Genomic DNA, 25,753 nt, shown 5'->3' on the forward strand with positions numbered 1-25,753 from the left:
CCATTCGAGCTCCCACAGTGGGTGTGTGTCTGGTGCCACGTATTTGTGGGTCCTGTGTCTGTCTGTGTGTGTCTCTCTTTAACCTCATGGAGCCTCGGGCTCGTGTGTCATCACTGAATGTCGTCACCCTGCAGAGGCATGTTTGGGGAAACTTTCAGAGATAACATTGTGGTGTGTGTGATGGCCTGGTGGAAACACACAGTGCTCATCGCAGGTTTTTTCACTGATAACATCTCTGATGCTGCTTATCTCAAAGAATTCATTTTTCTTTTTAAATGCAGAAATGTGAAATCTTGTTTGTATTCACCAATCAGATTGTGTTATTAGAACACTGATTTTGTTAACGCACATGCCTCTGTCTCACCTACCCACACATCCTCCGTCTGCATCCTCAGTTCTGCATCTTGCATCTGTTCTTGAAAACTGAATCTGCTTGGCCAGCCCTGCTTGTCAGTGCCAGCAAACAAAGTTGGAAGAGAGAGAAAGAAAGGAGGCGGTGAGTTTCAGATGAACCTATTATGGTGGGTTCTGGCTGTCAGGCTGACTTAAAGGCGACTCCCACCTGACAGCCATGACAGCCGTGCCAGGCTTAATGGGGTCGGCAGTGCAGTGAGCTGAAGAGGCGAATCCCTGCGTGCAGATATTTCACCCTCTCAGCAGTTTCCTGCTCTATCTTTAACCCAGTTTCTGTCTCGTCCGACTTATTTCCAGATACGTCAGTTGAATTCTGAGGAAATGTTTTGAAATGTGTCAAAAACACCCATGTGCTGTGATTGACGTGAAATATTAACAGTGCTGCAAGTTTTTTGGGCTGCTGATTGGTATCGAAGCCGAGGCGTTTTTTTGTGGATGCGGGCTGAAAGACATTTCACTGTTTTAATGGCTTTCTAGCTTTAAAAAAAAGCATTTGAATAGTAGAAACTTTAGGTATCAGTTTTTCAACTCTGTTTACGCTTCTCATATGTCAGGACATGCAGAATTTGTTTCACTCATACACTGCAGCTCCTGAACTCCGAGGTTTTCCAGTCATATGGGAACGCATATGCGTGACACGTGTGATCTCGATGTGATGACAGAGCACCAAATATTCATCCACTGTTTGTGAGTGAATGTCACGTGTGCTGCTGATCAGGCAGCTCCTTCAGCTGAAGCACACAGAGTGTTTCCAGTAAGGCGAACATGTGTGAAGTGGACCGTTTCCTTCTGTGTGATTCATATGAGAAAGAATTTCGTCAAAAAAAATCCCGGCTTGTTTGTGCAGAAATTGCACAAATTTTGGGAAAAATATCCCAACCTATTTTTCAAAAATTGAACAGAGTTCGTGAGTGAAAAGAACTTTTATTGATGAGCAAGTTTTAAAATGAAAACTTGAGTATAAAATGTAGTTTTTTGTTCAAACAAGCGGTCTAAACCAAAATAATACACTAATGCATCATTAATGGATATATTGGTTTGTTAAAACTCGGATTATTTTATTTTTTTAAAGGTAGACAAACTTCTATTTCTACCACGACTAATGGCATCTTGAGTAAAAGACAATGGTGCATTGTTTACTTGCAGGTTTGCTACCGTGTGACGTTCCTTCTCACAGCTTCTGATGGCACGTTGCTAGTAGCAGCATTCTTTGTGTTGAATGTTTTTTGTCATAAGAACAGTCCCGTCCTGTGTCCCTCAGTCTCACTCTCTGTTTGCCTTTTATCTGCAACTCTCCCTTTCAACTGCTCTCTCTTTGAAGGGCCCTCGGTCTGAGTTTGGATAGCATTTACCCTGCTTATCTATCCCAAATGCCACACAGCGAATATCCGAGCATTCCTCTTTTCTGCAGCCCTCTTGTGACTCGCTGAAAAGCGTGACCTAAATTATCTGTGTTGATCTGGCCAGACTGATACAACTTCAGTGAAATTTGGGTTCCTGAGTGAGTAAAGTGAAGGTAAAAGACAAGAACAGGGATGGCAGTTGTGATGCTTTGCGTGCATGACTGTGTTTATACTGTTTGTGCACGTGTGCCCTTGAAGTCTGCTCTTCTGCGCCAGTTTAGAGAAGCAGGATTGGAGCGCGTTTGATAGATGTAGGTCACGGCACCTTCTCTGTTTGTTCAGTACAGTAAACTTGGCAGACTCGCGCGCCTCACTCTACCCACCTCTGTCTCACGTCTGTCACTCTGTGGAATGTGAAAACGCCTTATCTGTCTGTGCCGCATCTGCCGGGACTTTTTCCGGAAGTCGTTCCCTCTGCGTCTGCGTGGTTCTAAACTCACAAACTCGCGCTGTTTGTCAGTGAGCATCTCAAATGAAACCATCAACCGCGTGCCTCCACCAAAGCTCGTAACATTGCTGCGCAGAGGAGGTTCGGTGTGATGGAAGCTGGCACGCTACCTCGCACCCCAGCTGTAGGCTTGGCATGGAGGCAGAAGGCTGTCTGCGAGCATAGATTGTCTGTGGATGGCGAGGATGACTTCGCTGGTGTTTCCAGCCCATCTGCTACCTTTTATCCCAGTTTTGCACAGATGGAACAAATTCTCAGTCCCACAGGAGAATTGCTGGAGACCATTTGCTTATACAGACGAGGAGTTGTTACAACCCTTTGTGCAATAAATCATGGGGAACCTTCATGGTAGAGCTCGTTTCAGAGAGAAAGGATTTATGAATTATGTCAAAATATTATTAATTGTTAATCAGTGAAAAAGAAGAAATCCTACATTTCAGAAGCCGAAAGAAATAGAATAAAAGTATTTTTGCTCAAGAATTTTTTTTTTTTGCCTGAATAATAGTATAAGAGCGTGACTTCTTATGATTATTATGTCTGGCACGAAGTCACGAGGAAAAAACTGAAAAGAAGATGTGATCATATGTCAAAAACTGAGTGAAAATTATGCAGAAGCTGGTCATGGAGGCATGATTTAAGGTTTGATTCGAAGTAAAGTAAAAGCCAATCATCGGGCCATTGGTGTCTTTGCTAGAACCGATGAAGTTGTCTATATAAAAACAGATTCCCCAAAGAAGCTGTTGATCGCTCTGGCTGCCAAACCTAGTGTGTAATAAAAAACACAAGAGTCTGTTCAAATTAAAAATGATAAAATTGAAGCATACAGTCATTGAGCCCTCCATTCTTAGCTATTTTAACCAGCTGATAAAGGTTTAGCCAGAGCCGAGGTTTTTCTGGCAACCAAAAAGGTTTATATGATGGTCTCAAATATTCAGTTGTTTTTCTCTGGATTTTAAAGAAGTACTGCTTCAATTTATTTGATGTCAGTGTTGAGAGCTGTTGCTTAGTATTTCTACAAGTAATCTTTTCTCTGCTCACTCCCATCTTCTGCAGTGCTGTGACCTTGTCAGAGTCGGCTCGCTTGAGCCTTGGAGAGACAAGTTTATTTTCCTGTGTGCTTTGCACGACCTTCCTAGCAATTGAAGGCTTAGGTTGATCTATTTGCCCACCTTTCATGTAACATTTAGATGGAATTTTCTGATTTCGGTCTTGCTGATGCAAATAAAAGTCCATGACTCAAGCTGACACACTGTTTTCTTTGAAATGCTGCCTGTCATTTCCTTTTGAATGTGTAAAGTAATATTTGTGGCCATATAAGGCAATCTGATTTACTCTGAACCTGAACCTTACTGCGGGCTCACCAGAATGGAAGTCTTGTTTGACCATCCTTTCTACCTCGCTGTGTCTTTTCCCGCCTACCTGCCTGTCAGCGCTAACCACCTGCAGGACAGCAGCGGTGGCATGTTAGAGGGTCAAAGATGGGAGCATTTCATTGGCTCATTATCAACATCTTCCTTGATTTATCCTTATTGAAAGATCTCCCTTTTTTTTTTCTTGCCAGACACAGGCAGACACACACGCCCTCACACAGGTGTAGGTATGGTTAATCGACTCTGGTGGTGGACCGTTACTTATCATAACAAACCCCGACATCAGGCAGGATAACATTGTGTTATACGGGGCTCATGAGGGCCTGCCTCGACAACTTTTGCAGATGGCTATTGATAAGTGTTTCATGGTGGTTGTTCAAACTAGTAGGCAGCTGCTGAGTTTAAATCAGGTGCACTCTGATAATGTCATCTGTATGTTTACACTTGCCAACAATAAAGAGTGTAGTTTGTCATAAAAAACATGTTAGTGAACCGAGATTTACAGTATAAACAAAACTGAATTAAATGAGAGGAAAAAAATACTTCCCATGATGTTGGTACTCTGAGGTAGACACAATAGTCTGGTAAGGATATGCATGACTGTATTTAAATGAGGGTAGAAACTACCAGCTGTGGGACACAAGTTTCGTGATCTGAGTCTGTATAAAGTCATAAAATATTTTATATATACATAAGCTGTAGGATACTGACCATTGCTGCAGTGCTAGTATCAGTGTGTTCTTTTTAACTTGACCAACTGTACTGTCAAAAAGTCTTGTTGTGTCTACAAATAGTACATAACAATCATCTTAGCAAAAAAAACATTTTTAGGCACTTTGTTACTAGCAGCAGTTACAAAAACACTTAATCTTTTTTGGGGGTTTAATCTATGACAAATGCTGGTCAGCTATTGGCTGAAAAGTCTACATATGTCAACAATGGTGTGCAGTATGTCCTTAAAAAAATTTGAGGAAGCTGGACAAGCAGAGGACACAAGAAGCTGTAGCAGATCTAAACAAATTTTTGTATTTTTAGGCATCTTGTTACTAGCTGGATGTTACAAAAACACTTAATTTGAAGAAATAATTTCAGGAAAGTGGGTGACCTAAAAATATCTGCAGCAGATGAACAGCATCTGGAAGTAATGCTGTTTCAGGACATGAGAGATCATTCTGGCCCTTTAGTGTTGGTCCATCTACCGTTGACTGCAGCCACATCAGGAATGGCGTCAGTGGGAGGGTGGCTGTGAAGAAACCACTGCTAAGGAAGGGAAGCAGGAAGAATAGCCTGTTGTATGATGAATTACAAAGAAATGGACTAAAAATCAGAGGCAAACAGGTCTTATGAAGTGATGAATCCAAATTTCACATATGCTTCACAACAGTATACAAACAGTGGGTCGGCTTTGTCTTCCGTTTCCTCCATCTGTTTGGCAGAGACTTTTGTGATTTGTGCTACAACTGTACTTTCACGTTTAACTGAGAGCACGAAGCAAAACCGAACGGACCGATAATCTTCTGAGACGTGGATTAGTAGAGCATAAAACATGTTTCACACAAAAATCTTGTCCGCAGCACCACGAGGGACAATAAAAGATTCAAGTGTACGTGAGGTTGTGTCTTTGTGTGCGAAGCACATCACGTCTAATTTGCGAGACACGTCTTCCTGAGCCGATGACAGCATGTGACCGTGGGCGTGTGATGTTTGAGTGTCAGAGCACCCACTCACATCACAGCCTCCCTAACAGGGAAGGTATTTTCCCCCGGCGCGGAGGCTGATGATTTTACGAGAAAATAATTCACAGCTAGCCATTATTGTCTAAACATCACATTCCTCCAAAGGGCTAAGTGGTTGCTATGGCATACACTTAATGAACGGAAAAAGCAGTAAAACGTTAACAGCAGCCCCATTCTAATCTGACTTTCCCCTCTTTCTCCCTTTTCTCCTCCTTTCCAGTTCTGTCCATCCAGGCTGCTGCCATTCAGTTCACCAAGGAGCCCAAATCCCAGGATGCCTTGCACGGCCGCAGCGCCATGCTACGCTGCGAGGTCAGCGATCCGACCGACATCAGATACAATTGGCTTCACAACGGCCAGCCCCTGGAGAACAGCGAGAGGCGCTTCCAGGAGGGCAGCAACCTCAAATTCAGCGCCGTGGATCGGCGGCTGGACGCAGGAAACTTCGAGTGCGTTGCGGAAAACACGGCCACAGGAGAAGTGCTCCACTCCAACAACGCCTCCTTCAATATCAAGTGTGAGTGTTGAGTTTCAGGCCATTTTCCCTTCTTTTGAGGGAGGAAATAAAACAACCCTCTTAAGTGAAAATTACCAACTGACAGGGTTTCATAATGGCAACAAGGGTGTGCATCCAGTTTCTGGATGATCAAAAAAGCCAAACAAAAGTTGCAGTATAAGATGACGGGGTAGTGTAAGCTGAAGGAATGTTTCCACCTTGTTGCCTTATTCTTTGTGGCTTCTCCTCTCTATAGGAAACTGGATATGTGCACCACCAAGCATGTGTTTTTTTGTTGCTTGTGTCTTTCCTCTCCGTTGTGTAACACTCTCTTTCCCATATACTCTCAAAGGGCTTTTTGTCAGGAAATTACTGAACAGTCTAGTTCACCTTAAAGCAGTATAATTATTTCGGTTTAGATTAGCACAGGTCTGTCTGCTCCAGTTTTTTTATTTGTGTCATGCTTTTCACATCTTCACCTTCTAAATGTGTTGTCACGCTAGTGTCTTTAATTTTGTTATTTAGCCTCATAACCAAACCTCAGTGACCCGCTTAAGTTTCAGAGCAGAGGAAGCCGGGAAATTCTGCACAGCTCTGTTTGGGATAAATAACAACCTTGTTTGGGTCTCGTCAGAGGCCCTCAGGTACCAGTTGTTACTGAAAAGCCTTTGTGTCATACAAACAGAGTTTTCAGTGATGGTAGAAGGAGGGAAAGAAAAAAAAAAAGCAGGCAAAGCGGGCGAAAAATGATTCCATCTGGAATATGTTCCCCTCTCTTGCTACATTCAGCCTGGAGGTTTGTCTTTGCTGTGATGGTACTTGTTCAAAGGGTGATTACAAGAACAGATGAGTGTCCAGACCTCCTAGTTGTAAACTGAGAGACGGATGGAGGGAGAGAGCAGCGGTTTAACTCCCTCTCTATGATGTGTCTCCACAAGTGGATATTTGAGGTGTGTGATGTCGAGCACCGTCTCTGAGTGCTTGCAGTTGTAGCCAAAAGACCAAAGAGGCCCATCGGTTTTTCCCAAACCCTGTCCGATCTGACGGGAACCGCTCACATGTGTTGCAATTGAACATGATCTAGTGTGTGAATAAAGCTCAACTGACTTACTCCCACAGACTTAATAGAAAAGAAACAAGTTAGACATGAAGCACCAGTTCTCCAGAGCAGAATAAACTGCATTATCTGCCAAGCCATTAACATTCCCACGCACTGGAAAAGCAAGGCATGGCTTTCTTGAAAGGAAGGGCATGCAATAAACATAGAGGCTGAACTCATTTAACCGTGGAAATGTTTATATAAGAGTGGTCGTACCTTTTTGATCGGTGTAGATAGCAGTCGGGCTCACACCAATGTGCCCGTTCTTTGACGTGATCGCTGACGCTGCACAGTCTGGTCCCGGTTCATGACCCACATCGATCGTAATAAACATCAGTTTGCTTTTGTGCCGTATACAAAATAGATTTTTCTAGAAGTGCGCACGTTTGGATGCAAGAACGGGCTGCTAAGTTGTCTGCTAATGCTACCAAGCTAAGTTAGCAAGCTACATCTAAACTGCCATAGAGTGCTGAGCAACGGACCAATTAAAGACCTGAATTTAGCTCACAAAAATTGGGGCACAGACTTTGTTGGTACCAGTCTGTAAACACGTGATTTTAATGTAAAGTTAAGAATGTTACAGGAGTCATTATAAGAGTATTGACTTTCTGTTGTTGACTGCCACTGGGGGCGCTGTTCAGTCAATAAAAACTAGAGACACAGCGGTGTCTGGGGTACTGTTGCCTCACAGCAAGGAGGCATATTAGGCACTTTTTACAGACAACCTAAGAAACCGGCACACAGCTGAGATGCCGGTTATGAAGTTATTAATGCACCGCACATTACCATTCCTGTAAAAATGGTAATAGCCTGAGTCAGCTTGATAAGAAATCACAGAAGTGGATTCCTCAGGCATAGCTTCAGATAACAAACATCTAAGAACATGAAACAAGGTTATTTAAGAGCTTAGTGCACACTTTTCTCAACCAGATGCTCAAACTTCAATAGTAAATCATCCCTAACCACTTTTGGATTCTGCGTCTGTGTGTGCGTATCAACACGTTTACCTCTGCATCAGTATGTGCGGTTTGGCTGTCCAGCTCACTTTAAGTGGATCAGACCACGCTATGGTGGCTGTTGTCATATTTCCACTCATATATAGTTTTAACAAGCGGTCAAGCTCGTGCAGCTTTAAAGTAGATGTCTTGACTGTGCACTCACTCATGTGTACGCTACTTTGCGTGCTTGGTAGTGAATGTGGACTGTAGGTGGTGGTGGTGGGGTATTCCATATGTACTGTATCAGGGACATTTCTGGAGTTCATTCGTCCGCCCCTCCCCCACTGACGAGAGAGGGTTAATTTATTTTTCCTTTCAATGGTGGGTGGGCAAGTCCTGCCAGCTGAGAATTATTCAGAGTAATTATCCCCCCTCTTGTTTTCACCAATAGAGGTTTTAGTCCCCCCCTCACCCTTTTGTCCCGCACGGTCACTGGGTCTCCATGGCGAGACCGGGCTCAGGCGTCGCTTTCGTCAGCATGCTTGTTGCTCCTGGAGGCACTGCTTTCAGAAGACACACACAGACGGTGTTTTTGGATGTCAGTGTCATACAGCAGCACGCAGGAATGAGGAGAAGATTGAGTAGAAACACAGCCGGGCACATTTTCCTCCCTATTCAGTCACTCGCGCATGAGTAGGCATGCGCACGCCGTCTTGGCTTAGTCACACAGCATGTGTCCTTAACCTACATTTGTTCAGCAGACACATTTTTAAAGAGTCCGTACAGACCATGAGTACAGCTCTACTTTTTCCCCATTTCGTTTCTCACAGTTCCTACAGAAGGATGTTTTTTTTTTTTCTTGCTGTCTTTTGTGAGCTGACAAAACGCAGCTCTTCATGTTTAATGACCCGGGCTCCATCCGTCAGCTTCTCTCCTGTAGAGTGACTTTGCTCCTGTGTCAGCGTCTCATTTTTCCTCCTCCTTCCTCCTGTCTCTGTCTTGTCGCTGCAGCAGCATCTCTCCCCTGCAGTTTGCAGCCTGGCCTGCTGACCCCTGTCAGCCACAGCTGATAAAATCTGACACCTCGTCTAACACCGAGCTGGCTCAGTTAACAATTTTTCCCAGGAATCTGCCACACCACTGTTTTTTTTTTGGGGGGGGGGGGTTTGGTTTTATAGCGATGTTTACAACACGAGGACACTATGCCATATGTTTTGGTTATTTCCATACCCATATGGTTTTGTCAATCAAATGAAATCCCCAGCCGTTTTGCAGAAACCCTTCTCTATGGCAACAAATCAGCTCACTGAGTGAAAGAGACGGACACACATTCAGCTGCTTTTCAGAGCGATGACTGAACGAGCCGTCCGATCATCTGTCTTGATGATATCCTCACGTTCATCCGTTATCATCCCCGTGTTGATAGCGCTTCCTGTTCTGCCTCCAACATAATAATTATAGGCTCCTAATTATGCCGTTAGCTGGCAGGCCCGCTCCAACACTTAGTCATGCGTTCTGAGAGGGATTATGGGGAAGCATTTGCCACTAATAGGTTATGAAAGAGTGCCTTCTGTTTGTCGAGCGGACAGCTGGAGAAACCTGAGCTGTGAATGGAGCTGTGAGTGGTAAGAACGTGAGGCTGGTTTAAAAAGAAAGAAAGAAAATCCAGGTCAAATTGAAAATTAAGTGGATAGCCAGAATCGGTTTTAACGTGCCAGAGAAGAAAATAGGTCAGGACTGGTAGAAACTTTAGATACACAAGGCAGAGTGTGTTGTCTTCTGTTGTTTGCAAATCTCTGTTGAAGGCTCTGATTAGCCAAACAGTGCGTCTGGTATTTCTCGTGCTGCTCGCTGTTTTATTCCTGAACATGCAAATGAGCATCTGATACATGAATTCAGATGACACCCTCCCTGATACTGAACCCAGCCTCCTGTTCCTCCGGCCGAGTCGATACAATGCTTCGTTTGCAGATGACGTTTAATCTGACTGCCACTCGTACTCACCCTCGCTAATAAGACTTGTTATTCCGTCAAACTTTTTCTTACGCCCTCGTCTTCAGTGATTCATCGTCTCCCCGTCTGGTTTTGTGGGTCGCTTTTTGCTTTCAGTTCGCTAATAACAGGTCTGAGCGTCGGGCCTTAGGCCTCGATAGCAGAGTTGCCCTTCATTACCTCCTCCGCCTCGAGTTAGTGGAGCTATTGCCTGGAATGGCCTTGAATGAGACGGACAACTAATTTGCATCTGCTGAACTGTCAGATATTTGAGGACACTTGCACACATGCACTCACGCTCGCAGGCAGAGGATCGTCAGCTGTGTTTCGCATACACCATTGCATGTATAAACAGACGTATAAACACACGCACATACTTGCTCCACTGCTGAGCTATGCTCCCACACACACACACACACACTGTTGTTGGCCGTCTGTTGTAGGAGGGAGGTAATGAGCAGTGCACGGCTCAGATGGGATATAAGGAAGGAGAATGGAAGCCCTGTTGCTGTAGAGATGGTTTCCCATGATCCCCTCAGGCTGCACAGCACCGCCAGTTCCTGAGTAATTCATTGTGACAGTTTTCCCTCTAGCGCCCCTTCTGACCTCACAGGGGTGCTGCGTCCTTCCTCCCTCCCTCCCTTCCTCCCTCTCCATCGCTCTCTCAGGTGGGCTCATACCATGCATATTTCATACATGATCCACACTGCAGCAGCACTGTTCAGCCAAGGGCCATAGGAATGGCGCAGCGTTAGTGGGATGTCTTACACTAATACACGCACAGCATACATACACAAAACCCCCACGGACTCGTGTAGAAATTGGGGGCAACCAAAACAAACATGCTCTCTCAGTGAGTTCACCCACTAACCGCACAGTGTTTACACAGTCTCTGCACATCATACCTCAGCCTTTATACTGTCACGTAAATAACAATTAGCCCTTGTTCTCATTCAGTGTAAACACCAAGTGTTTGTGTAGTCAACAGCGGGAGAAGGGGAATTCCAGCAAGGTGTGCTAAGATGGTACTGCAGCTAAATCTAAGCTGTCACTAGCTAGCTTTTGTCTTTCTATGTAACAATTTTTTATCTGTCTCGCCAACCTGAACATGTTGAAGAATCTGGGACTTGAGCAGGATGAAGGAAAGCTTTGTTGATGTCAGGTTTGACACACTATCTGCACATGTATACAGCACATGTGTACTGGGCGAAATCCTTAATGTGCTCTTTGTTTCTGCCTGCAAAAGCCTGCTTCCATGTATGGGACTAATGCGGATCACTTTCCCACAATCTGTTTTTCTTCCTTTGTTCTTTTGTTCATCTATCACCGAGACACAAGCGATCAGCCTTCTTGTCTTTCATCGCGTTGTTGTGGCATTCATTTCTCCCTTGATGCAATAATGTAAACACACATAATTAGTTTTGAAGAACTGTTTTTTCGATGGGCGCACAATCGAAGGATTTCTAAAATTATAACTAGCAGGTGCTTTGTCACAACATGTTCACTGCTGCCTGTTTGTTTCCCTTCTGCCTCATTTCATGGGCCGCTCTGACAGCAGAGTGTCGCTATTAGCAGTTAATGAACTTTTCATTTGAAAAGCGCCTCAAGGACTTGAATTACTGTGGTGAGTCCAGGACTGTGGTATGCTGATGTAAGCTGACCCACTAATGTGGTAGATGTGGAGTCATAGTGCTGTCACAGCGATGTTCCCCACTCTCCCCTCGTCCCTGCTGCACTCATTAGCGTCGTCATGTGTCGCATGAGGACAGGACAACCACTTAACTCAATTTTTCCTCCTGTCCCTCTCCTCAGCTGTTCCCCCTGTCCTCTTGTGCTCCCTTCCATCACTTACGGGATTTTTCTGCTTCTTCTGTCACTGCAGGGTTGGAGAGCGGAGGTGTGATTTTGAAGGAACCCGTCTCTGACGGGGAGATGGAGAACTCTTCGCTGGTCACGTTGCGCTGTGATATTGATGGACATCCCCGGTGAGTCTCCTCCCACTTCAAGATCAAAATTCACAAGGTTTATGAGACGTTATTCAGAACGATTTCTCTCCCTCATCCTGCTGCTTCTCAGGCCGACATGCCAGTGGTTCAAGGACGGCGTGAAGCTGACGGAGAAAACTCATCAGATCAACAATAAAGAGAGGACTCTCACCTTCAAGAATGCCAGTCCGGATGATAATGGGCTGTACTACTGCTGCGCCAAAAATGCAGCTGGGCACGTGTGCAGTAACACCAACTACACTCTTAACATTATAGGTGTGTGTGTGACCTTGTGCAACAAATATCAGATCTGCAAGAATATAAAACTGACATATGATATATTATAGAGAAACGTTAGGCCTGTAAGATGATACCATATTGATTTTCCTTTGCTGTCAGGTGTGCTACCCGATCCACTAATTGATTGTAGGTCACTAATCAAAGGTTTTCAGGATGTAGTGAGTTTCCCACATTTCCGCACCTGGAAATGGAGACGACCAGGTGTGTGTGGTTAAAGATCATTAGTGGTGAGAGAAAGCAGGAAGCAGAAAAAAGTTACAGTGCGTGTAATGTGATTACCTTTAAGTCTGTTAGCAACTTCCTCCCACACCACCCACACATACAGAACAATATTGTAATCTGCCTTGAAAGAACAATAACAGCAGCTCCCTCAGCATCAGGGTCTCCTCCGTGTGTCTAACAACAACTACCTCTGCTACAGTTTATTCTACAGGTAGGCTCTTTCCTACAAGCTCTCATCGTGTTGTTTGCGCTGTGTTTCTCCCCCGTGTATAAGGTTTGCTGCACAGCACCCAATCAGCATTAGAAACCTGACGCCCCGTTCCGCTTCACATAGCCACCTGCAACACAGAGACATCGGGTTAGCACCTGGGTTGAGAAAGAAAGGATAATTGTTCAGTTTCAGGTTACGGTGTCACCACCCTCTGCTCTTCTATAGGGCTTCACCTTAAGGAAAAGACTGACAGATTTAAACTGGTTTTCAGATCTTAGGCTGAGGCTTCCCGTTGACATCCTGGGTGGGCCAGGTGTGCTCTGAATGCACGCCTTTCTTTATCTTCACTCGAACCACTCGTAATGTCCTATAACTGCTACTGGCACCATTATTTCAGCAGCTCTGCTGATACTCACGTTTTCCCGTTCTCTTTCTAGTGCGTGTGCAGTAACTCGGCGTCCTTCTGCTTTGCATCCGGAGTGTAACAATTTAGTAAAATCTGTGTAGCAATTACTCCTCCTTTAGGTTGTACCAGACCTAATCTGAAGTTTTGGCAGGTCTGAGCAGTGTTGGCTAACACTGAGGGGTCTGCTTGTGGCTGGTAGAAAGGGCCAAATGAAAGTGAACATAAGGAAAAATGCAGCAGCTGAAGCATTTTGCAGGTCATTTAAAACTCAGTGCAAAATCCGCAAACCCCAGTTTTAAATTACATATTAAATCAATCACTGAGTTTTTCTTCTTTTCTGTGGAGCTGATTCTAACCCTGTTTTCCAGGAATAACTAGTTTATAGCCCATTGCAGAAAAGAAAAGGATTATCTCTTATGTGTGATTCTACGATCTGTAAGAGCAAAAAAAAAAAAGAGAGAGAGAGAAAAGGCAGGGAAGCTGCCGGTTCTGTTTTCTGACCTCATTAAGTCTGTCCTAGGGGCCCCTGTGGTGTTGACACACTGCCACCTGAACACTGCTGGCGCACCAGCCTCCTGCTGCTGTTGGCAGCTTTTAATAAAGCCGGAGTAGTTTGGTGTGATGCACGAGCGTCCACGCAGATGGAACTTGATGGTCCGTTGCCTGTAATCATACAGATGTTCTACCTCTCTAACAGATAAGAGCTTCCCGCGGCCGGTGGTCACTCCTGAGGACCAGGTGGTAGTGAGGAACGGGGAGGCTGTGTTCCACTGCCAGTTCACTGCAGAGCCGGCGCCCACGTTGGAGTGGTACCACGAAAACGAGCTGCTGGCAAACAAGTCCAGGTATGTTGAGTGTTAAATCTTTCCCTCTGTGTCACTTTGTTGTTTCTCATCATACAGTATTGTGTAAAAGTCGTGAGTCACTTTTCATTTCTTTATTATTTTTCCTTCAAGGAGCCAGACCTTGGTATAATTTATTAAAGTGATCTTGAGCAATAGTTCTCCAGACTTGCATTTTTCTTTCGACATTGGCTCCTATTTGACTTTTTTTCCCTTGTCCATGGCCATTTTCAAAGGAAGGTTTGTTTCTTAAGCCACTTAACACTCTCATATGAATCATTCAAGCACACAAAAGACACCTAATTCCAGGGATGAACCAGTGTAGTGTCTATATATAAGAGATAACCTAGCAAAGAAAAAAAAATGATGACAGTTTCAGGGATAAAATAGTGTTTCCACACCAACAAAGTGAATCCTTGAAGAGCTGTTGGCTGAAAAAGTTGTCATATCTCAGCACAGTTTGATGTGTGTTCTTAAAAATTTGAGGAAACTGGACAGAAGGAGGAAAGAAGTGACAGGCATGTGCAGCACCTGAGAAATGCATCTGGCCCTTCTGTTGATCCATCTACTGTTTACTGACGCCTCATCAGAAATGGCCTCAGTGGAAGTGTGGCTGTCGTGAGTGCCTACAGCCATCTGTAAAATGTGGTGAAAGAAAGCCTGAACAAGAGAGTACAGGCTTTGCAGCTTGATTCCAAACACACTGCCAATACAGTAAAAGCACACCTGGATAGAAGAACACAGACTGGAACACTGTCAGTCATGGATTGGCCTCCCGAGAGCCCAGACCTCAACTTTATTGAAGCAGTGTGCAATCATCTTGACAGAGAACAGAAGAAAAGGCAGGTGACATCCACAGAAGAGCTCTGAATGTCCTTCAAAAAGCCTGGAGAACTATAACTTAAAGAAAGCTTGGCTAAGAGAATTCAGACTGTGTTGTAGAATAAAGGCGGTCACACCAAACAGTGACTGATAATTTGGTAGAATTGGACTGTTTTCGCCTTATATACCTTATTTATATTTATGCTTATGTATGTTTAAATAAACCACTGTACCTATTATACATCTTTTCTAGTAAAATATAAAGAAATGAGATGTGGCTCACGGCTTTTGCTCAGCGCTGTACGTCTTAACTTCCACGATGTTTCCTCTTCCATCCTGCATCCACCCCCTTCTCACCCCTCTTCCTTCTCCTTACCATCATATAAACATGATTCCTGTGTGTCTGAGTGTGCAGCGATTGGTATTCCTATGAGCCCGATGAGGTGGAACTCCAGCATCAGGCTCTCGCCTCTCTATGTGCTGTTTCAACACAAAGCTCAAGATAAATTGCACATTGAGGAATGTTATTACTGGGGAAAAAAGCACGGTAAAGTTTTTTTTTCTTCAGTCTGCACATCACTGGAACAAACCCATTCTCTGTAACCTATCAGAGAAGTCTGCAGGTCTTCCTCTGAGAGGAAAAGACCCTCGAGCTACACTCAGATTACCAGCATATCCCCCGTCTTTATAAATAGGACTTCATAATAAATTTCTATATATCATGCCAGCTTTCATAGCGCCTCATGCTTATACATGAGCCCGTTCCACACACAGAGTACAATCCTGGTTTTCTATTTTGAAGTGATTACTGAGCTCATTGAGCTAGGGAGGGTGAATGACTCCAATATCAATAGTTAGTCATTTGTGTAATGAGCCTGTCAGAGGCAGGTTTGGTCACCTAGGCAGTGATGATGACTCAGCAGCAGCTTTGCAGCGGCATCTGTAATAAGCATGGAAGCCTAACCTCTTTGTGGCTAGGTTATTCCACGGCAGTCTGGTGTTTTGTGTGATTTAGTTTATTGATCTGGGCTGATTATAGTCCCTATGTTACGGAGCTCTCTGCAGTGATATCATCTGTGTCTGCACTTAGGCTCTTTAGATAACCTCCCCTAGCGAATGAATGAATAACTAGTGTAGACTGTTTTTCCAAATGTGTGAAACCAAGAAAAAAAACCCCATCATCTGGAGCTTAAGGCTATTTTTTCGCAGCCAGTTTCTGCCCCACGGGTCAAACGTGTGAAACCATACTCGTGATTGCCTTTAAAAATTGCTCTTTGCTCGTTTTGTTTTCTAGTTATTTTGGCCTGTTTCCACAGACTAGTTCTCCGTCTCTCAGGTGGAAATGTACACCAGCTCCCAAAGCTCATTTCCCTCTTTCTCCTAAACAAAGAAGAAGGGATGACACAGAAATCTCACTTTTCCTGAGGGAATCCACTGTGGAACTAGATATTCTTATATGAATCCCCGCTTTTGGAAAACTCTTCTGAGGGAATGCAGATCATTCTGCAGTGGCTTTCCTTTTTCCTCTCCGAGTATTTGTTTTTCCCGTGAGCTCTGCAGTGACTTGGGATCTTTTGTTTTTGCTGTGCCAGATGCTCAGCTCCTTTTCTGTCATCCCCGAAGCTGGCTTAAGGTCTGCCTTTAATTACTCCTCATTCTGTCCATCACTGACACTGATACTCCCATCGGCCTGACAGACTCCAGGGGCCAGCTGTCAGGACAGGCCTCCTGAAGCACGAGATTTTTTTCTTTTTAATTAACTCAAAATGTAGGACACATTTGTTTCTTTGTTTTCCGTGGACAGATTCTTAGCATTTACCTCTACAGATTTAGAGCAGCAGATGGCTTGGGTTTACTGAATTGGGCCAAATTAGAATGGAAAGTCCAAATTTTCGGGCAGTTGACTTGCAGGTCAAAGCAAAACCTCTAAGAAAGGTTTGCAGATGCAGACTGAGAAAGATTTGAGGGTCGTTGGCTGTATTTGGCAGAAATCTTCTCTCTGCTGTGCTTTTCTCTGCGAAGAATGTGCGAAATGTTGTTTGTTGATCAGTGATTGAGAGAGATTGTTTCTTTCTCTTCTTTTACAGAGTCTTCCTTCTATCCAACGGGACGCTGCTGATCACCCAGGTCAAGCCCAGGAACACGGGGACCTACAAATGTGTCGGTCGCGGCCTCAGAGGATCACAGGTTACGCTGGAGGCCTCCCTCCTCATAGCTGGTACGTCAAACACGTACACACATACAAAACTCGAGCATAAACAATTAGAAACCCCTGTTATCCTATAATCTGAGTGGAACGGGCTACATATGAACACTGCCCTCCATCACTCCTGCTCTAATCTCCCCTCCCTCCCTCCTCCTCCTTCTTCTGCCGCTTTCACTTAGTGCCCAGATCTCTCCGATGATAATCACATTCCTGTATTGACATCCGGCCCAGCTGCATCCACTACCACGCGCCGTACAGAAGCATTTTGCTGCTTCCCCTTCATATTGTTTCCTCTTACCGTCCAGCTGTTTTCCGAGCTTTTTAGCCCATCAAGTTTCCTCCAAAGTGAACAGCACCTGGCACTCGCTTTGCTCAAACAGTAGATGTTACATTAGATAACTCATCAGTGTGACTCAACCAGGGTAATGAGCAGTGTAATTAGGAGGTTGTGAAATGCCGAACGTCATTAAAACACGCTGCAGCTTTCCTTGCATGAAATGACTGTTTCTAAAGTGTTATAAATCAGTGTAATGTGAAAATGACATTTTAAGACTACAACAAATAAAAGTCTTTGGTGGTGCAAAAAAAGAAGAAGTTAAAAGGAAGGGGAACCAAATTATATACAAGTCCAAACACAGTGAAGCTGTTTTAATATTGTGCATGCACTAACAAAGCCGGCTCTTTCCTTGCGCCGCGTCTTCCCAGATAACCCCTTGAAACAACTTTAAAACAGCTCATTGAGGTTGAAACTACAACAAGATGACTGTAGTATCTTCTCATCTTACTAATCAGCCAGCTTTTTGAAATGCAAGTGCACGCACGTCAAATATTTTGAATAAGCTCAGGGCTAAAATTTCTTTGCATTTCAATGTCCCGGGCACTTTTTTCCTTCCCCTCTCCAGCAGCCCCTTTTCTCCCCCCAAGGGTTTTGGATTAACAAGGTACAACTGTATCTGCAGTTTTAACCCAGTGAACCACAGCTCCATTTAAATACCTTAATTCACTTAATCTGATGCTAATCCCTGCAGGCATTATAGGGGATTGTGTCACAGTAGAATTCAGTGTTTAGGGACAAGTTGAAACAGTCGCTCCCATCGTGGCTCCGCCTCATTCATTCCAGTGCCCTCCCTCTTCTCGCAGCTCTGCTTCTCTTTCATCTGCTGAGAAATGTGTTTTCTTCTCATTAATTGATTTAGATCTTAGGCTCGTAGAAGGTCGAAGCCAGCCGACCAGCTTTCAGAGCGCTGTTGGCCGATAAAGTATTAATGACTTCCATTTGGGATACACCACGGTAGCGGGAGGTCTTGTGAGTCTTTGCAGCACAGATCCCATTCCATTTTCCATGTAGAAGCTGCCAGTATTGATACGACCTACCTCACACTAGCCTGAGTTAATTCCCAAGCTAAGAACCTGTATTCTTAGTCCCCCTACTGTGCGCTTTGTTCTTTAATTATTATGACTCGCTCTTCAAGTCAGAGGACTTACTTTAACAAGACAGGAAGTCTGCTTAATAAAGTTGTAACGCTTCACTGGCTTTGAACACAGGTTGATGATTATTAGCGGTCCTCTAATAAATCAGCGTCAGCATTTGAATTGCTAAGTCAGTTCGTAACATTTGCTCGCTCTCTCTGGTTCCCGCTACAGAAATAGAAGACATGGTGCCCCGGGCGTCGAAGGTTTTCACAGTGGACACCCTGCAGCAAGTAGAATGCAACGCCCCACGTGGCAAACCTCCGCCCGAGGTGTGGTGGGAGAGAGAAGGTCAGCGGGTGCCCACAGAGGGCCGAGTACACCAAGATGGGAAATATCTGGTCTTCAGTCCCACAGAGAAGGGAGATTCGGGCACCTACACTTGCGTGGCCGAGAATAAGGCTGGACGCAGGATACAGGAGGTCACCTTCACTGTGGCCAGTAAGTCCTACAAAGACCACTTTAAATGCACCTTAAATTCGCTTTAACTAAGTACAGAAAGTACTTTTAAAGTGGTTGTTTAATGTCGTTTGTATGTATACACTGAGATGATCAAAGTTTAGATTGTAACTGTGGTGATGCAGGCATTTAAAAAGAAGATGGGATCTTGTTTTTGGATTGAAATGTTGCTGAAGTACCCTAAAGGTTGTCGTAATAACACTGTGAACACCTTTAGATCCTGGCCTGAAAAAGCTAAGAAGCATGATGCGTAGAGCATGAAGTGACAGGGCAGAGCGCAAGCTTGCTAATGTTAGCAGGGTACATCCAGTATCCCAGATGGATCCTGCAGTAGGTTTATTAATGCTGGGAGCATTGGGTCCTCTAATAGAAGCTAATGTGTATTTTGTCTGTTCAGTGAGCCTAGGTGATTGACACATTGGATATTCCTTCAGGGCAGCGATATGTTAGCTGAAGAGTTGTCTCTTTGTCCACAGCTCCCCCAGTGTGGGTGGACATGCCTAAGGACAGCCATTTAGAAGAAGGCAAACCCGGTTACCTCCACTGTCACGCTCAAGCCAACCTCCAACCTGAGGTCACCTGGTTCCGCAGCAGCAACATCATTCAGCCCGAGGTAGGTTTTCACATTCCTCGCTGTCTTTTTCTTTTAACGACATACAGAAGAAAGCTGGTCTGTTTGTGCCTTCACAGTTTTACTAAAACTGTTTTTGTTTGGGTTTTTTGTCGCACCAGGACATCCGGTTTAAGATATTCCCTAACGGGACACTCAGGATCAACAATGTGGAGGTCTACGATGCGCATGTGTACAGCTGTCAAACCAAAACTCTGGGTGGACAGCTGACGGGACATGCTAAGGTCGCTGTGCTCGGTAAGATGCGTGGGAATCACTTAGCTGATCAGTATATACAGTGGATTATCCTTTGTTTGCTCCGAATCTATTTGAAGATATTTCCCAGAGATAAAGATGATGTGTAATGAGTGAGGGAATGATGAGTAACACAGCGCTGAGATGAAAAATAAATGCGATGTGGTCATGGCTGTGGGCTTGTGTGCGTGGTTTTCTATAACAGAACTCTGTGTTGTGGATCTGGGGATCCTGCAGGACACCCACAGAGATGTAAAATATGACTCACACACAGCAGCTTTAGCTTAGCCTCCATTTGTAACGTGGTATCTCCATGATCAATTCCTATCTGATCTCATAAAAGGTGTGGCGTGTCACAGTTTTTTTTTCAGGTTTATATGATGTCAGCCTCTGATAGATCTCAGCTTTTACGCTCATCAGATCTGTGTGCTCGTCGTGCCTGTTGACACATTTTCCCAAATATGTCTGAACATGATTTGCATCAGCTTAGTGCCATCTGTGTGTGATGTGTGCTGTGCTTTTACTTGTGTTTCAGAGAAACTAAAGTTCACCCCAACCCCGCAGCCTTCCCAGTGCTTGGAATTGGACAAAGAGATTCCCATCCAGTGCTCGGCTAAAGGAAGAGAGCCCCCCACCATCCGCTGGTCCAAAGCAGGTCTGCTGCCACTGATTCCACTTGCTATAGCTTCAGATCTGATAAGGAATGGCTGTTGAGCAATATTTCACCCAGAACCCTTTAGCAGGCATCAATTCCTCTATGCTTATGATGACAAATGCTATTTCCCCAAGAATATGTAGCAACCTGTGTAGAATAAACACAGCATGAGGGCGATTTATCACCACAGATCACTTCCCTCCTCCATCTGCAGTAGCCATAATAGTCTAATTAACCACTTGAATCCCACATGGATAACCAGACCAGCTCTTGTCCCTGTGTGTCTCTCTGGCTCCCCCTGCAGATGGAGGAGAGCTGCCGCCTCACGTCAAGCAGAAAAACGGCCAGCTCCGTTTCACCAAAGTCACTCGAAGCGACGCTGGCAACTACACCTGCTTCGCCTCAAATAGCCTCCAGGGGGAGATCCGGGCCTTTGTGACCCTCACCGTAGCCGGTAAACCACTCTCTCATCGTCATGGAAGCAGGGAGTAGTGAAACAAAGGGTCACGCTACTGTATTAGTCATCAGCCCCACATCAGGAGGACTTGTGGTCTTGGTGCATGTGAGGGTGGTTTTATTGCAAGGCGGTCACTGATCATTGCCATTAAGTTTCAAACACAGCAGCATTTATTGTGTAGTTGGTGGCCTTTTTACAGTCTGGTTAATGAATTGCGTTTGGGTTGTAGATTATCTGGGAGGACGGTGACCACAATCAGCATAAGCTGTAAAAGAGGTGCTGTCGCCCCAGATGTGGTTAAAGTGTTGTATTAATACGATTTGTTTTTTTCTGTGCGTGTTTGTGTTTGTGTGTGTACTTTTTGTGCACAAACAGTGCACGTTCGCTTCAAGGTGGAACCAGACAACACGACGGTGTACCAGGGTCACACTGCAATCCTGCACTGTCAGGCCACGGGCGATCCCAAGCCTCACATCCACTGGGTGGGTAAAGACAAGCCGCTGGACTTCAGTAATAACAGAAGGTAAACGAAACACATTTGTCTTCTTCACAGCTCAGCCTTGTGGATTAGGATTACACAGTTGACACGACTGATTAAAGCTCCATCTCCACACATTCGTTGTGGATTTAGCTTGTGCTAACATAGAATTATAACCTTGGAAACAAACGAGTATGAGAGTTCACGTTTCATTTGCTCCGTCAGAACGTGCCAGAGCAAATAAAGCTATTATTTAAACACACTTTCCCCACTTTCCTGTGCTGGGCCAATCATAGCACTGATGGTCTAATTTGGTAATGTTAACAAAATATATTAATGTATTCTGAAAGCACTGCATTTCTTGACCCTGAATTGCACAAATTATAGCCATTATCTTTAAATCAGAAGATGTCTTTTAATGACGCTGATATAAAATTAGATTCAGATTGGACACTGAGACTTCTATGTTGTTCTGTCCCGCTTCTTCTTCCAGGTTCCAAACGATGCCCAATGGCTCCTTAGTGATCAGGGACGTGACTACGGATGACACCGGCAAATATACCTGTGTGGCCGGAAACAGCTGCAGCATCAAAGACCGCATGGCTCAGCTGTATGTAGTGGGTGAGTTTGGCACACTCGTACATACTTGCATACACAGGCTTTGCTTTATCAGGAGCAAATGGGCACACAATCACAAGTGTAGGGTGAAGGCTTTAATTAAACCTTCAGCCTCTGTCTGTCATCCGTGCGGACAGGTTAATAACCACAGGCGCGTCTCTGACGCCACGGCTGTCACCGAGGTGATGGGATCGGGCAGACGCTGGATCTAATAAAGCTTCGCACTCTGTGGCTCCTTGTGTGCCGACTAAAGCTGAAAATTACAGTCACACACTAGGACTCGTGTCCCACATCACCTCATTTTCTCCCAAAGTAGCAGGATGGTATTCCAGCTTTGCTTTTTTGTTTTAGAGGCAATTAAATTTAGATGTTTGTCGCGCCTTGTAAAAGCCAGACAAGTAATTGACTGTAACAGGGCAACTCAGACAAATGAAAGGACCGTATGTATGTTTGTAAGTAGGTTTAACTGTGTTAAAATTCAGCGCAAATACCTTTTTAATCATCCGCTTGTTCCCGTACTGTTTATGTTCATGTTTACAATAAATTTGATGCTTAAACATTGATTTTACCATCAACTGTGTTACATCTTTCACTGTGGTGAAAGATTTAGCATACTGGTAACACAGTATGTTGTGTGTAAGACTTAAATCCATGCACAGTGTACTTCTTAGCCACGTTTTAGTCAGCCCCAATTTTCACCTGTGCCAAACAGACAAACCGGTGCATTTCCCGAGTGAAGAGGATGAAAAGGCTCCTTACAAGATGATCCAAACAATCGGTCTGTCGGTGGGAGCGGCTGTGGCCTACATCATTGTGGTCCTGGGACTCATGTTCTACTGCAAGAAGAGACGCAACGCCCAAAGAATGCAGAAGGGCCAGGATGGAGAGGAGCCCGAGATGGAGTGCCTTAATGGTATGATTGCTGACAAAGTTATGGTTGTACAGTTACACAATAATCCTGTATGCTATTTCAAGATCTTTGCTGCCACCCTGTGTTCATTTTATTGATTACACTTAACATGTAAAAAGGCAAAAAGGTTTTGAGCAGAGCAACAAGTATCAGTTTGTTTTCTCCGTTCTACATTCTGTATATACAATGCATTTTAACATATTATATAAAACATGTTCTAAATAGATCAGATTTATTCATATTTGTACTACGTCTGTGACCTTTGACCCAGTAGAATATTTGTTGTGTTCATCAGGCGGAGCAGTTCAACAGAACGGCCACACCACTGCTGAGATCCAGGAAGAGGTGGCGCTCACCAACATGGGTACCATCGCAACCACAGAGAAACGCCACAGCCACGTCAACAACGATAAGCTCCACTTTCCCCGGACAAACCTACAGACCATCACGACTTTAGGTAGAGTAGTCTATGCATCTCTGTTTTCTATGAAAAAAGTGTATTACGCTTCTGCGCTCACATTTTGCTGTGTGTCACGTGAATGTTTGCTCAGGTAAAGGGGAGTTTGGGGAGGTACTGCTATCCAAAGCTAAGGGGATCGAAGAGGGCGAGGAGGAGACGGTGGTTCTTGTGAAGAGCCTGCAGACCAGAGATGAGCAGCTCCAACTCGACTTCCGCCGGGAAGCAGAAATGTTCGCCAAGCTAAGCCACCCCAACGTCGTCCGCCTGCTGGGCCTCTGCAGGGAGGCGGATCCTCACTACATGATCCTAGAGTACTATGACCTGGTAATCTCACACTAACACACACACAAACGCACAAGAAGTGCAGAAATTTTGTTTTCCACCTGACACACTGCTCTCTATGTCTGCGTTTCTCATTCCAGGGAGATCTAAAGCAGTTCCTGAGAATTTCCAAAAGCAAAGATGACAAAGTCAAGAGTCAGCCTATCAGCACCAAGACCAAAGTAAGCAGTGATCTGTGCAGCATGAGTGACGTATAACAACCTTCTGCACACCAGAAGCCATTGAAATAAACGGAAATGGAAATGAACTGTTATACAGAGCTCTGTATTTTTGTCTTTGGGCTCTGCTGCAGTAGCTCTGTATCGTCTAGGTCATCCTGTCTGAAACAAACCATTGTAGCTTGACCTTTAACCTTCTGCACTCATCACTGTTAAGTTACAAGTTAACCATTGAGGACTTGTTGAACTTTGCTCACTTTGAACTTCTATGTTTTTATCAAAGTCTCTCTACCATGACCACCTCCCCCCCTTTTTTCCCCCTCCAGGTTTCCATCTGCACTCAGGTGGCTCAGGGCATGGAGCATCTTTCCAATCACCGCTTCGTTCACAAAGACCTCGCCGCCCGAAACTGCCTGATCAGCAGTCAGAGGCGTGTCAAAGTGTCGTCACTCAGCCTCAGCAAGGACGTTTACAACAGGTCTGTTCAAAAACATACAATAAAGTCTCCTCTGAGTAGAATCATCTGGTTAATATTTCCATCCCTTTGTTATTTCTCTGGTGTTCACATGTGTAGTGAGTACTACCACTACAGGCAGGCGTGGATCCCACTGCGCTGGCTCCCAACAGAGTCTGTGTTTGAAGATGACTTCTCCACCAAGTCGGACGTGTGGGCCTTCGGAGTGTTGATGTGGGAAGTATTCAGTCATGGGGAAATGCCATACACCAAACTGAGCGACGACGAAGTGTTAGAAGGTGAGTTTGATGCTGCAACACATTACTGTCTTTACCCCAGGAAGAGGGAATCGCTCTTTAAAAGGCATCTCATCCCATTTTTCTGCAGGTCTGCAGGCAGGAAAGCTGAAGCTACCCCTTCCGGACGGATGCCCCTCTAAAATCTACAAGCTGATGGTCCGCTGCTGGGCGCTGAGCCTCAAAGAGCGCCCCTCGTTCACCGACATCGTCCACGCCCTGGGAGAACTGCCCTCTGACAGCAAAGTCTGAAGTGACCAATCATCTCACAACAGAAAGGAACTGTTACCAACTCTGCCCCGCCCCCCTTCCCCTAAAATACAGACAGGAATGCTGGATTATTTAGTCTCACACATTTCAGGGAAGAGGGTCGAGGGGGAAGAAAAAAAACACAAACTTTAATTTTTTATGCATTTCAACAATTTTTTGAGTGTGGATTAGACTTTTTTGCTATATGAGTGGAACTGCACTCACCTTTGTATGAATGGCTTCGTGCGAGCAGTGCCAGGAGTTTGCCTTCACCGCAGCATGGACGATCCTCCCCCACCTCCAGCCTGTGGTTCCACTGTGACCCCGCCCGTCTGCGGCCGTTTTCGTTTCACGGAGCCTCACAACCTCAGTGCCTCTGCCCCTCCACACACACACGCACACACTCACGCACTCTCTAACTTTGTAGGAATGATGGTGCATTCGCTGGCTCTGATTAGTACGAAGGATTTGCCTGAAATGTCACGTCACCACTTAACTCCTTGGAGTTTTCTCATTAATCTAAAGAGGATATTGAAGAGAAAGTGGGGCACAGTGGGACTGCAGTGGAGCAATGAAGCCTCTGTAGATAATCAGCCACTTTACTAGTGTGCCGAGTGAGGTCGTTTAAACTGGACTGTTCCCCTGGCAATTACATCGAGCTGCATCCTGAGTCCGCCACCCTGACCCCTCAGGTGTCTGCTCTCTCTCCACCGGGTACAATCCCCCAAATTGTTTGCTTTTGTGTGTGTGAGTGAGTGTGTGTGTGTACATGCACTGAACTGTTGTCCCTACAGACAGATAAGGAATGGGGGTTTGCATGAAGGTTTGTGGAAAACAAGTAATCCGTGTTACGGTAACACTTCAGGAACAACGACAACAAAGAAACATGTTTTATAGCCAAGGAACATGTTGAACAGATGAGATCGTGCCAGTGTGGGCTTTATACATTTTTATAAGTGTGCTCTGTTTGTCTGTTAACTTTGAGGTGCTTA

The 25,753-nt window shown here is 44.8% G+C and overlaps 1 protein-coding gene across 1 annotated transcript in view; it reads left to right on the forward strand.

The window, feature by feature from the left end:
• ptk7b (protein tyrosine kinase 7b) overlaps positions 1-24,831 on the forward strand; it is a 69,151-nt gene extending 44,320 nt beyond the window's left edge. The window contains exons 2-20 of the mRNA XM_063491758.1: positions 5,592-5,888; positions 11,779-11,881; positions 11,973-12,157; positions 13,718-13,865; positions 16,772-16,902; positions 18,535-18,801; positions 19,296-19,432; positions 19,552-19,687; positions 20,220-20,339; positions 20,644-20,793; positions 21,172-21,319; positions 21,768-21,895; positions 22,605-22,805; positions 23,098-23,259; positions 23,354-23,586; positions 23,685-23,765; positions 24,089-24,240; positions 24,337-24,515; positions 24,604-24,831. Coding sequence (XP_063347828.1) covers positions 5,592-5,888; positions 11,779-11,881; positions 11,973-12,157; positions 13,718-13,865; positions 16,772-16,902; positions 18,535-18,801; positions 19,296-19,432; positions 19,552-19,687; positions 20,220-20,339; positions 20,644-20,793; positions 21,172-21,319; positions 21,768-21,895; positions 22,605-22,805; positions 23,098-23,259; positions 23,354-23,586; positions 23,685-23,765; positions 24,089-24,240; positions 24,337-24,515; positions 24,604-24,764 — 3,119 coding nt within the window. The 3' untranslated portion in view covers positions 24,765-24,831. The remainder of the gene's footprint in view (positions 1-5,591; positions 5,889-11,778; positions 11,882-11,972; positions 12,158-13,717; positions 13,866-16,771; positions 16,903-18,534; positions 18,802-19,295; positions 19,433-19,551; positions 19,688-20,219; positions 20,340-20,643; positions 20,794-21,171; positions 21,320-21,767; positions 21,896-22,604; positions 22,806-23,097; positions 23,260-23,353; positions 23,587-23,684; positions 23,766-24,088; positions 24,241-24,336; positions 24,516-24,603) is intronic.
• The last annotated feature ends 922 nt before the right edge of the window (positions 24,832-25,753 follow it).

Source organism: Pelmatolapia mariae, linkage group LG13 (assembly GCF_036321145.2).
Source record: "Pelmatolapia mariae isolate MD_Pm_ZW linkage group LG13, Pm_UMD_F_2, whole genome shotgun sequence".
Classification (NCBI taxonomy): domain Eukaryota; kingdom Metazoa; phylum Chordata; class Actinopteri; order Cichliformes; family Cichlidae; genus Pelmatolapia; species Pelmatolapia mariae.